This window comes from Haplochromis burtoni, unplaced genomic scaffold (genome assembly GCF_018398535.1).
Source record: "Haplochromis burtoni strain Fernald_Lab_line unplaced genomic scaffold, NCSU_Asbu1 Contig_1, whole genome shotgun sequence".
Lineage (NCBI taxonomy): Eukaryota > Metazoa > Chordata > Actinopteri > Cichliformes > Cichlidae > Haplochromis > Haplochromis burtoni.
Genome location: NW_024582362.1, coordinates 5,097,598 through 5,110,231, shown reverse-complemented (window position 1 = coordinate 5,110,231; position 12,634 = coordinate 5,097,598). Strand labels below are relative to the sequence as shown.

General features: G+C 42.9%; 2 protein-coding genes across 4 annotated transcripts; one reads left to right on the top strand and one right to left on the bottom strand.

Annotated features, from left to right (window-relative positions):
* The first annotated feature begins 751 nt into the window (after window positions 1–751).
* Window positions 752–3,290, top strand: ndufb4 (NADH:ubiquinone oxidoreductase subunit B4). 2 transcript variants are annotated; one of them, XM_005912110.2, is made up of 3 exons: window positions 752–962; window positions 2,160–2,303; window positions 3,131–3,290. In XM_005912110.2, the coding sequence occupies exons 1-3, from the start codon at window positions 786–788 to the stop codon at window positions 3,191–3,193; spliced, it is 384 nt and encodes a 127-aa protein (XP_005912172.1). In that variant the 5' UTR covers window positions 752–785; the 3' UTR covers window positions 3,194–3,290. The 2 variants fall into 2 exon arrangements, with proteins under 2 accessions (XP_005912172.1, XP_014189352.1); XM_014333866.2 differs by lacking the exon at window positions 3,131–3,290 and having other exon boundaries at window positions 2,160–2,309.
* A 514-nt stretch (window positions 3,291–3,804) lies between these two features.
* hgd (homogentisate 1,2-dioxygenase) lies at window positions 3,805–11,282 on the bottom strand. Of its 2 annotated transcripts, none has more exons than XM_005912109.3 (14): window positions 11,102–11,282; window positions 9,852–9,923; window positions 9,625–9,713; window positions 9,416–9,521; window positions 8,521–8,580; window positions 8,344–8,435; window positions 8,215–8,249; window positions 8,004–8,083; window positions 7,613–7,712; window positions 6,539–6,663; window positions 4,735–4,839; window positions 4,515–4,641; window positions 4,095–4,276; window positions 3,805–4,012 (listed from the first exon to the last, which is right to left on the bottom strand). In XM_005912109.3, the coding sequence occupies exons 1-14, from the start codon at window positions 11,114–11,116 to the stop codon at window positions 3,869–3,871; spliced, it is 1,332 nt and encodes a 443-aa protein (XP_005912171.1). In that variant the 5' UTR covers window positions 11,117–11,282; the 3' UTR covers window positions 3,805–3,868. The 2 variants fall into 2 exon arrangements, with proteins under 2 accessions (XP_005912171.1, XP_042083780.1); XM_042227846.1 differs by lacking the exon at window positions 11,102–11,282 and adding an exon at window positions 10,209–10,600.
* Window positions 11,283–12,634: the final 1,352 nt, after the last annotated feature.

Genomic DNA, 12,634 nt, shown 5'->3' with positions numbered 1-12,634 from the left:
TGTCGTGTTGAACTGACGAAGAGTTCACCTCCCTGAAGGCTTTGTCCCTCTCCAAAGCCGCCAGCATGACCTGCTTTAAAACGACCTCATATTTCTCGTTCATCCGCTTCACCGCAGGTTCGTAGCTGTTGCACTGCATCTTGACTTTCCTCATCTCCTCGATGAGTAGGTTTTTCTCCTGGACAACACGCTTATGTTGCATCCGGTGAAAGTCTCTGTTTTTTTGCACCCTCACCAGAGTCCCGGCTGCTGCAGAGACTGCACGCCTGTACTCCTCCATCTCCTTCAGAGCGGTTTTCAGCTCATTTTCCAGACGCTGGTTTTCAATGTGAACGAATGGGGTCACCATGAGACCCTCTTCCTCCAGCAGTCCTTTCTGCACCACCTCGTTCCACTCGGTTTGAAAACAATCGAGGGTTTCTGTCATGCCCATCTGGAAGAGAAAGTTCCGTAAAAAGTCAACTACGGCTGGTGGTTTGGATGTTCTGTTGGTTGAACTGGGCCTTGCACTGGCTTCTGCCCGGTCTTGGATGGCTTTCACCGTCGCTTCCAAGTCTTCTTCACCTTCTTTTAAACTCAATTCGTCTTCTGCAGAAATGTCTTCACATTTAAAGTCATCATTACTGTCAGGCGATGTGTCGTCAGCCACTTTCTCTTCACTTTCCTGCGCTGCATCCATTGCTTCGTTCAGCCAGAGTTTGACGTTGCTATGGTAATACGGCGCTCACTCAACGCGAGATTTCACAAGCTCGCGTTTCCACCGTTCCAGCAGTCATTAAACAATCATGGCGGACTACCGAGAGGCGCCCTTGGCCACTCGGCCAAAAACATTGGATCCAAACGAATATTTCAACCTTTCGCCGGAGCAGAGGCGTGCCGAAGAAGCCAGGGGTGCACTGCGAGCAAATCTGAAGCGCCAATATCAGCTGCAACTCAATAACCCGCACAGAAAAGAGCTCATTGTGAGTGGCTACTTGCTAGTTAGCAATGTCACCCTTGAAAAGGGCTCAAGTTATTGGCCAGAATGCTAACGGGTAGCATTAGCGGGGCACAGCGGTGACTATATGTATTTATCTAGTCTAAATTTTAGATAAGATTATAAACGAGACCTTCCACTCCATGCTAGTCACTACTGCATTATGAAGATCGTTTACGTCTTGGGAACCGTGCGCTGCAGTACAGATTGCTTTCTTCCTGGTGTGCTCTGAAAACTGACTGGTGACAGAAAAAACCCGACCCCTGCAGTGTTTTAAATTAGGGGGTCTCGTGGTTCTGTTATGCTCCTAGGGAGCATTTCGCTGACATGGTTTGGGTCCACTTCAGTCTTTAGTGTGAGGGGTCATTGTATCCTGTGATGAAACATGTCTTTACAGCTTGGAGTAGCCCCCATCCTTTAGGCACCAGGTTTCACTGAATGATTTCATCGTTATATAAAATAGTTTGAATCATATGCCATGGCCTTTGCTGTCACCGGACCCCAACCCAGCTCGACACTTATGAGAGATGGTGGGCCATCAAAACACAGTATAACCGAATATCATGTATAATATCTAATGACTTGAATCGCTACAGTGCAGGTTCTGCACTAAAACTTAAAGTCATAGCAGATGTCCAACCAAAGTAGCTGTAGCAGCTCTTCATGCTGACTTAGTTTGTCATCTGGCTGGATATACTTCAGTTCTTCCATAACGTCTTTATGGTACTCAGTGGTGTAGTTGGATTACCTCATTTTTCCATCTATACTGTGTGCGCTGGGATTGTTTTAAAGGCAGACATTTTGCTATGTTACTTTTACTGTTACATTTTATAATGGCTTTGTTCTCTTAAGTTCATGAAATTGACCAGCAAGCACAATACCAGTAAATTAAATGTACCAGTAAAGTAAATGTAAACTGTTTAAAATATGTACACCAGGATTTTTCTGGAAAAATGTCCTGTCCTTGAAAAATGCCCCCCCCCCCCTCTCTTTTCTGCTGTTTCCTGAGTTTTCCCCACCTAAAATAAAAGGTTTAAGTATAACAGATATTAATAATTTTAACGTCACTATGAGACTTTTAAATTTTGGTTGATTTGTTGTAAATATTGGAGTCTATTTTTCCGCTGTGAATTCTACATTTACACATGGTGATAAATGTCATTGCTTACTTCTGTCTGTACAGGAAGACCCTGCCTTGACACGCTGGGTGTACGCACGAGGCAATCCCTACGCACACTTCAGGCCTACAAACAAGACCTCTCTGCTGGGTGCAATGTTTGGAGTTGTACCTCTCTTTGCCCTCTACTACATCTTCAAGACAGACAGGGTATGAGACAAGAAACACTGTAGCCTTCTCACTCGCTGTCTGCTTGATCTTAATGGGTAGTTTAATCGGCTCAGCTGTGTTTTCTCATCACAAAAGTTTGTAGCGAGCTCTTGAACCACAATTTAAGCCCCACTAGCCCTCTTTAGGCTGTCTAAAGGCACGTGTGAGACTAGAACCAAAACAAGAACAATAGAAACTAGGAGTAAATTGCCAAGTATTGTTGGAGGTTAAAAAAATATCAGTACATTTATTGCAGGAAACAAAATAATTCAGTATTGATTACATGGTTACTTTACACTGTTACAATAGTGGTCATTTTTTCAGCCACTGTAATAATTTGACCATTTAGAGTATTTGATCTGGGTATTCATAAAATGTGATTTGGTGACAAATGCTGTCATAGAAACCTGAAAAGCTATTTAGTTGAAGATTGGGACTCATTATTCCCATGTAGGTGCACCGTTGATCTGGTTTTCTTTCTTTTGACACAGACCCGCTCACGTTAGAAATGAATGCTTCATCCAAAATGCTGCCTGCTTTCATTTTCTACCCCATTGTCATGGAGATTCACCGTCAAAGTCCTCGCCAATTGAGATTCCAGGGAGAATTTGGTCCAATTGTCACACTGCTGGGCTATCATATTTGTCCCAACCCCCCTTTTTTGGTGCTGGGAAGGGGGGGGAAAGCTGCTTGAAAATCATAAAAAGCTCACTCATAAAACATGGAGTTTGAGAAAACGTCTGGAAGGTGATGAGGGTGAGGGCGATATGACTTTGTTTCTATGGAAACCGCACTAACCTATCATCTGTTTGTCATCTGTTTTACAGGATAGGAAGGAGGAGCAAATTAAGGCCGGTACCCTCGAGCGCAAGTTCAGTTTGTCATCTTGAGCCCGGGTGTAGAAAGACCCTCGTCCTGTGTGTTCTAGAGATGATGTCCATGTGTGTAATTATTATTAACCGAATAAAATTATATTGTCAAACCAAAGTTATGTGGCTTTCATGTGTGAAAGTACCATTTGCATGTCTGCAGTTATACACAGAGGCAAGGAGGATCTACTTGCAGACTGAAGGACTCGATTCCCCCCTCTCACATAAGTTCAGATTGGCACAGGAAAAGAAAATGCAAGACATGCTGATATCAATGATCCCCCGTTTAACATAAAGCAAGACTATATATATAGTCAAATAAAGAAGCACTGCAGTGTCATTTAGATATTAAAGGATAATCTCAATATTGGTACAACAGTGGCATGAGGGGTAAAGACAGGGTCATTAGTGGTCCTACCAAACACCTCTCAGTAAAACAGAATGCTGGTCTAAGGTTGCCTCTTATTGTTCCTTAATTTTGCAGTTATGTTTCTTAAAAATAAAAATACACATGTGACGACAATTTGGTTTTATACTTCTGTGAGAAGGAAATTACTTTATTCTTCCTGTTTATTCTGTCAACAGATCTACTCGGGGAACACAAATAAATCATTGGATTGTGAGAAGTGAAATTTTTATTTTGATATATTTATTTTTGATTTGTTTGCTCTTAATGCATTCTGAATCACTGGGTTTCTACTGTTTGCCGGGCTTCCAGTTGGGGTTAAAGTGGCTGCGTAGAGGTTCCCAACATTGGTAGTAGTTCTTGTCAAGCTTCTGGCATGTATGAAGACCCCACTTTGTCACCGCCATGCTGAAGGACGACTCAAACATAAAAGCCTGGTGATAGGAAAAAAGCACGCTGTGATAAACGATACCGACTTGGTCATGTGTTAACCATATATATATTTTGTTTGTTTACCATGGTTCCCTCAGCCACCCTCTCAGGTTTGAGTTCAGCAGTGCTGTTCTTCTCAAAGCAGTCCACGTCCGGGCCATGCGGGGTCATTATGCTGTGGAGACTGGCCCCTCCTGGCTGGAAACCCTCCTCTTTGGCCTCATAATGGCCTTTGATCAGACCCATGAATTCACTCATGCAGTTACCTACAGTGACAAGCAGAAGGAGCTGTAACACAGCAGCGTCATGTGTCTAGTTTGCTGTTGAATGTGCCAGGTGTAACACTGATTTCCGCTAGATGGCCTTATAGGTCTGCAATGAAATCGGACAAAAGGAGACTATTGTGGGGTCTCCATTGAAGTGAGTCATACAGCAGGTGGTTTGTTCTCACCTACTGCCTTGACACAGGCTGGGTAAATGGATGTGTGTGCGCGTGTGTCTTACGGTGATAGTATGGTGGGCGGAAGGTGTGGTCAGCCACACCCCACCGTGGGGGGAAGATGACAAAGTCAGCAATGGCAACCCCTGGTCTAGTGGATTTGGCAGTAAGCACAGTAAAGATAGATGGATCCTATATAGAGAAATCATAAACATGCGACGGGTGAGGAGCACGGCTTTTTGCATTCAAAAGTGCTATTGGCGTGTCCCTAAACACAACCCTCACCGCATGGTCGAAGGCCACACAGTTGATAACCATGAAGTTCTTCAGGTTGTATTTGTAAGGCGTGTAGTTACCGTGCCAGGCGACCACATTGAATGGCGAGAAATCCTACGTGCAGAGCACAGAACAAAACAAATAAGAGGAGTCTACCCAAGCAACAAACACAAAAGGCTTTAAATTGAGCTTTTCACAGGGAAAACGGAACAATGAATAATGTCTTTGTAATCTTAAATTCCCAGAGAGAGTACTTCTTCACATAAAGAGAAAAAAACTGGTCATAATGAAAAGGGTTGATTGTGAAAGAGGGTGTGCTTCTTTCATCCTTTCTTCTCTTTCATTCCCCCCTTTTCTTTGTGATACGAGGCTCCAGGTATTATGGGGTAATTGGCTTCACAATCAAACTTTCCCAAACTTTGAGCATTTTGACGCTCGCAGCAGCGCAGTTATGGGGAGAGGGGAGCAGTGGGTGCAGAGATATTTCTTTATCTTGATTGTTAAAACCACAGCAATTTTATATAGTTTCTCTGTTCTGATAATGTCACTGCGAAAAAAGACATTCAACAGCAACTCTAAAATCAATATAGTTCATTACAACTCAAGCTGCCTCCATACTGACCTCCCTGCTCCTTTACACACAAGCTTTTCCACACACGAACAGCTAATACACACCAACGACGAATACTGGCAAATACATATACATACACAGATGCATTCACACACGCAAACATTCGTGACTAATGAACGCCGAAAACAACTTAACACACACTCAACTGACAGTAGTCGATGTACAAAGAGGCCTTCGGGAAATCCAGTGCAGGTAATTTCTTGGACATTCATCTGTGATAACTCCACTACATTCGATTAAAATGAAGGGAGGAAAATGGAGGCGAGCGAGCACTTGCGCGCACACGCACACAAAACACAAACATATTGGTCCAGTCAAGCAAATAATAAGTTAATTTGAGCAATTTCGGCACTCTGCGGGGGAACAAAACAGCAGGACCAGGCAGGAGCGGCAGCATCTTCCCTTATACGAGGCCTCCACCGCCCCATCTTATTTTCTTACCCCTGCAACCTCTCTGGTCCACTCTCTGCGAAGAGCATATAACTGGTGGCAGATACTCAAGCAGAAGCAGAGAGGAAGATGGGAAGAGGTCTGTTTTGCTTCAAAAAAAGAAAAGACAGTATCTTGCCCTAGTGTACTTCCTATGATGAATAATAACAGTGTGGTTTGACATGGTTTCCACGGTTACAACCCCCCCAACCCCCACCCCTGACAAACCTCTCCTCCCACCTCCTCCCTGCCTCAGTAAAAAACCTCCTGTCAGACATTATGTGTCGATCCAATTATGCGCCCAACAGGACATTTCGGGAGGGGGAGGATCATTCCCCGGCTGAAATATGTTGAAATTAATGCTTAACTTGAAAAAGGTTTTTTCCTACAAAGCAAAAGCTTCACAGGTACACTGTCTGCAGCTCCAGAATGCCTTAACTAATTATGAGTGATTAAGACTCATAAGGGAGTCGAGGCGGAAACCTGCTGAATGGATAACAGCTAATGCTTCGATATTAAATCATCAGGGATGGCAATTCAGTCGGCAGGAGCAGCTAATGGATCATATGCTTCACTTGGACAGTTTCCTGTTAGTCACTGCGGCAGTTCGATGGCGTTCACTGAAGCAGACACAAAACTAAATAGGGTAATAGGGCAAGTAAGCCATGTGTGTATGTGTGTGTGTCCCTGTCAGACCACAGGTACACGTGGAAGTACAGTGATACAGATGAAGTTGTGTGCAACAATAGCCACCTGTTGGCATGCAAACAGCTTCCCCTGGTATTTATTGATGACGGTGTAACCAGTGGGCACTTTGCGATCTTCATACCATGCAACCGGACACAGGAAGTCTCTCGGGTTAGCCAGACCATTGGCTCCTGCAAAACACACGCAAAGTGTCAAAGTAAAGGCAGTGTAGGCATAACCATGATGACAATGATAACAATAAAAAAAAAATAGGAAACAATTGGGGGTGACAGATCATGTAATCACAGGTGGTTTCATGTAGTTAAGGTGTTAGCTTATTTAGCAATTTAGCTGTGCATTTTTTTGATATTTTAACTATTTGGAGATTATGTATTGGAATTTCAGGAGCAGGACCACGCCTCCAAACACGCTGTCGTCTATATAGGTTCACCCAGTTCTGCAAGCTGTTCATTCTCGTTTACCTCCCCCACCCTCCCTGCCTCCTTGTTTTCAATTCTTTAACTTGTTCATTTCTATTTGGTGCATGGGGGTCTGCCAGGGCAGGAAGCCATCACCACTCCCCTTCGAGGCCTTCCCTCAAGCCATGTCAAAGCATTCAGCTTTACCTACTAAAACGCTGTCCAACCTAAAGTGAGGACGTGGGCCCAGCTAGTGAATAAAGGTAAAATAAAGATTAAAACAATTGTAGGTGCGAATACATTTAATGATAAAACATTATTTTTAGAGCCATGATGCTTTGTCGGAAAGCCAAAACATCTTTGGTGGGCGCAAGAAATATTTTTGTTATATGTAGGAAGACACAGAAATCACAAGCTAGTCACTAGTTTCCTAAATATCTAACAGCAATATGCTGCTCAAAGAAGGATTTTGTGTTGTTGTTGCTTTTTATATGTACTCTATAAACAAAACAGCAGATGTTAATCTCCTTAATAAAATTTCTAAGCAAGATTTATCCTCTGAGCACAGAGTGAGTTACGCAGAGAAAAGTGTGAACAGTTTTAGACATGGACATTCTGTTCCAAGACATAGATGTAAAGGAGCTTGGTGAGCACGTTCCAAGGAAAAGTGAAGACAAAGACGTATGCTGCACTTATATAGACTCACAAATATCATACAAACCTATTGGGCCAAGGTCGGGCAGTTCAAAATGGGCACCATACACCTCGAGTATGTAGCCTCTGGTTTCCCCAAACACATCCACACTGAAGCGCATCCCTTGCTAAAAAAAAAAAAAAAAATGTGAAAAGTGGCAGTGAGAGGAAATTTTGTCCTATTAAGTATCAACTGTGTGCTGTTTCAGTTCTGAATGGACTTTGAAAAGCACACGTGCTGCTGTCCAGGTGGTCAGGCTTTCGGTAGCTTAAAACCTCTTTTCCACCGTCGCTTATTTTTGAGGTCACTTTCAAAAAGCACCAAACAATGCCTTTCTAAATATGGTAAGTGGGATGTTGGGGCAGACACAACGGCAGATTTCTTTGAAAACAGGGGAAATGGAAAACATACAGCCCACCTGGATGACACAGATCTCGTTCGGCTCGACCATCATCTTCCCAAACTCTGTGGTGATCAAGATCTCTCCCTGCTGAGGGACTGCGCACACAAACAGACAAAGAGAGACACAGAGAAAAGAAAATTTGAACAAGAAGGCAGGCTGATGTTTGAGCTATCATTGTTCTTATGATAGATGACAGCGAAAACAACAACAGCGCTCCTTTCCTCACCAATCAGAAAGTCTCCGTCTGAGTTGTTGAAGCACCTGGAACAAGAATAAAATAAGATCAAAGGAAGGCTGGAAATGTTTTTCATCAATAAAAATATATCCTTTCGTCACATAATTTATACATTCTCACCTGTCGACCATGGAGGTGTTACAGGTGTACACGTGGACGCCAATGCCATTACGAGATTTGGCATCTCCAGCACCGCAGACAGTATGCAAACCCTGAAACGTGGAGGAGGACGCAAATAAAATCAGATGGAAATTTTCATAAAAATTCAAAATAAGAGAAATAATTAGCTTGACTTACAGCCACAAAGTCCACTTTCTTCTCTGTAGCTTTGGGGATGGTGAATGGCAGCCATCGAAGCTGTGAAAGAAACCTCAGAGTCAGAATCTGCACTGTAACAAATTTTTACTGTAAAATTATAAGAACCACCATTATTTCACCGTGGGCCTGCTTTACAGCTTCAATAAATATGTTTGTTTTTGTTACTTACTAGCTTGCTGTTTATATTTAGTTTCCCAGCTATTAGTATTTACAGTATTTACCTCTATTTATGAGTAGCAGTAGATTGCTTTGCAAAATACTAACTTTTACTTGAAGCGGTTCGTTGTAGTGTACCTATTGTGCACCTTCAGTGTATTTAAAGAAATCAATCTATGGAAAATATTTTCTAAATAAGTTACTATGTATAAATATATCTACTGTTTATTATGCTTCATCATTGCTTTTCGTAAACTTGTCTGAAACAGACAAACTTGATGATGATGGTGTCACGTACAGCATGTCGCCACCAATCACAGATTTGAAATTTGTGGCTGTATGTGCTCTTATGTCGCCAGCATTTTTTAATGGATTGAAACAACACTGTTACTTTTAACAGTGTGAAGAGCTTGAAATTGTTTCCTTTTCGAAAACATCGGTATAGCTTTGGAGGCTGTGTGGTAAATGTGAAGCTAAAGGCACAATACTGAAAATGAAGGGAATCTGCTGGCCCCCAAACAGTGTCATTTACCACAATTAAACCGCATTAATGTGAGGTTTAGAGAAGACAGTGCATAGATTTGGTTGCACTGGGACGGCTAAATGCTATGCTAAACTTTGTTATGGCTTCGGCTGAACATTTACCACACAGATGTAAAAGCGATGAAAGATTTGTAACTAAGCCCAAAATGAGCAGGGACTCCTTGTGTTGATATACCTGGTTAGGATCAGGCTCCACTTCGTTCCAGTTCTCTGTTAGATCTCCACAGGGAACCGAGGTGAATGGCTTGTGTTTAACAGATGGAAGGATGCGGTACAACCAGCTAGAGAAAGAAGAGGAAGGGAAATGTTTAGTTATCCATATTGTCTGGGATCCATTTGGAGTCACTATAAAGCCTGATTTAGGTTTCAAACAGAAAAGGACACCTCCTCTTATTGGCTGGACGCGGGCAGGTGAAGGCAGAGCCGGAGAGCTGCTCGGCATAAAGGCCATATGGGCTGACCTGGGGATTATTCTGCAAGCACATGGAACATAAAAAAATGCTGTAATGTGTGTATATGTACACTATATATGGTGTTCAATTACCCTCATTTTCAACAATTAGAAAATAATGATGAATAAATAACAAAAGGAGCCCAGTGTGGGTTTTTACCTGTCCCTCGGGTAAGGATCCAGGACAGCGAGGGTCTTCAGATGAGAACTCGTTCCCGAAACCGCTCATGTACTGAAAGAGACAAACACACATCCAACACACAAATGGAGACAAGTTGAAGTGAAAAATAAAAAAATACATCATGCAGCTTCATTGTAATGCAGGATAAATGTGTTCATGCTGGTTATAATTAAACTTGAAGGCTTGTCATTAAGGCTTGTCTTTTTGTTAATTGTTGTCATATTGATTCACATTAGATCTATGATAAAACAAACTGCAGTTATGCCAAATTTCCCCCCTTGCAGTCATCCATTATTTTGTGTTATTGTGCCACAGAAACAGCCTAATTACACTTACATCCTCTGCAGCATGTTTTGATCAATGTTCCATCTAGGATAAGAGTGTTGTTCTGCATCTCGCCTGCACCTCTACTGATCGCGTCTCTTCTGCCACAGGAGGATCAAACTTGTCACAGTGTACACACATCTTGCTGAGTCATTGTGAGTTTGCAAGAAAGCACACTCACAGACACAGATGGTTTCCATGTGTGCGTGATCATGTGCCAAAGTGCTTGTTGGAAGCTCCAGAGTGTCCCAAGTTGAAGGAATGCTTTACAAAGTCAGTTTTCTGTCCTCTTAAAAGTTTATTAGAGCTAGAGCAGCAAAGCGCGACTTGGCAATGATCCCAGCAGTCCTTGGATAGTTTGTTAACTATTCCACTATAGACAAAGCTTTGCATTTGAGTAGGTGTCATGACTTTGAAACCTTCAGTCAAATATTAAAGGTTCTATATATAAAAAAAAAAAGTAATCTAAGCAAATGCCTACTTAATGCAGCCCATCACCATAATTCTGCAGCAATGGCAATAAATTGGAAAACTGGGGTTTAAAATCATGTTTTTGCAATTAAATTGAAGCGTTCCCAATGAAATTAAAAAAGATTTAGGCACTTCAAACCACATCTGGGCAGCTGCAAAATGCAGCGCTCTGATTGGTTGGAGGAAACGCCTCCCTTCAGTCTGCGGCCACAAGAGCTGTGGTGGCTTTAAGGCGCATGAATTTCACACATTCTGGTGCAAAACAAATAAATAAAAAATACAAACTTTTCTTCTGTATTTCTGTATGATATAGTTCTGCACCCTAACTCCACATGAATGCACAGTCTGATAGTCGACACAGACGCAGCTCATAAGCGATAATAATTGAATATTTACACATTTAGCAACAGTTTTGCTTCGAGGAATTGCCTTACCTTGAGTCCAGCCATTTTGCTGTGTGTCAGAACTTTTTCTGTAGCAGCTGTTGAGCGTGTCACAGTGGTTACGGATCGACTTGCAGTTTTCTTCTTAATGTATTCGCTTCGACTAAAATCCACTTCGGGGTGTCTGCATGTTGCTGTTTGGACAGACTGGGGAAAAGGGGCTGGGATTTATACGCTTTCCCAATCTGGGTTTAATTAGGCCTTGACTGGCTCTGTGACGTAACAGCTGGGGGACACGTAAAAGGGAAAGGACGGGTCGGATGGTCAAAGTGTGCACAAACAAGGGCCGGTGTCCCTGCCAGGACAAACAAGGACCGACTAAAAAGAAATTTGTGATGCAGGTAAGGAACACTGAGGGATTAAAGTCCAAGTCATGGTTTTAAATGGCACAGCGATCCTATCACTGACAGCGCATACAGAGAAAAATGTATTAACAACACTTCGTTTTTAAGTGGGGCGTAACAACGGGTGCTAGGCGGTCAGAAGCTTGCATCATACGCAGAACATATTATGCCAGAGTTCTCATTCTGCTGAAGTGGTGACCTCATGCGCACTACTTGTGCAAACACGGGCGCCATGCACATCCCCACGTCCTGCAAAGCGAACATCTGGGCAACAAGAGTTTGTTCAATATTGCGTGAATTGTTTAATATGCCATTGACCCCCGGGGCCCGCCAGTCCTGCAGATTTCAGTGTTTTCAGCACATTCGCCATGCTCAACACAATCTCACTTCTTGTTTCATGTAAAGTGGGTTATCATTCTTGTACAGCTACAATTAATTTCGTTTTCCTAAAACCAGGATTCGCGTCTGTTCAGATGACCTCTGCGCGCTGCAGCGAGCCCGTCGTTCCTCATAAAGCGAAAACAACAGCGCAAGGCCTCTAAAAGGCCTATACATTACTTCACGCAAAATTTATTCAGTTCATTTCTTGAAATAGGTGGTCAAACGAGGTGTGCCTAATGTCCCCCAGGCAGCATGTATCAAAAAGAATCAATTTCGCCTTTCTCATTCTTGCCTCGCTTCTCCCTGCTTGTCTATTTCTTTTCTCTTTCTGGAGGGGGGCGCTGGGGAAGGGTAAATGATGGCAATTCTCATAGCGAGGCGCAAATAAACTCGCCGCGGCAGAAGTAACTGTTCTCCGGCGAGGCGTGCAGTCAGGCCCGGGCCTCCCGCTGGCAGCCAGTCAGGGTGCTGTGCCAAAGACGAGAAAGCCCAATGGCAGGAAAATATCACGTCCCAGTCTCCGGAAATTGATCTGCTCCTTGTATGGAGAAAGAAAATGAGCGATTTTAATTTCATCCCCGAGTCTGATGATAGAATTCTAGAGTATCTGGGTCCAATCCGGATGGTGCCTGTGTGTTTTAAGAGAAGAAGAAATAGCTGGAGACGGAGAAAAGGGACTGTTGTTTCCTACTGACAGTTATATCTATGCATGCGTAAGTGGGCCATAAATGCTTTGTTATTAGATGCCTGCTGAATTCAATGGTTTGATGGTAAACGGTACACTCACCTGGCACAGTCT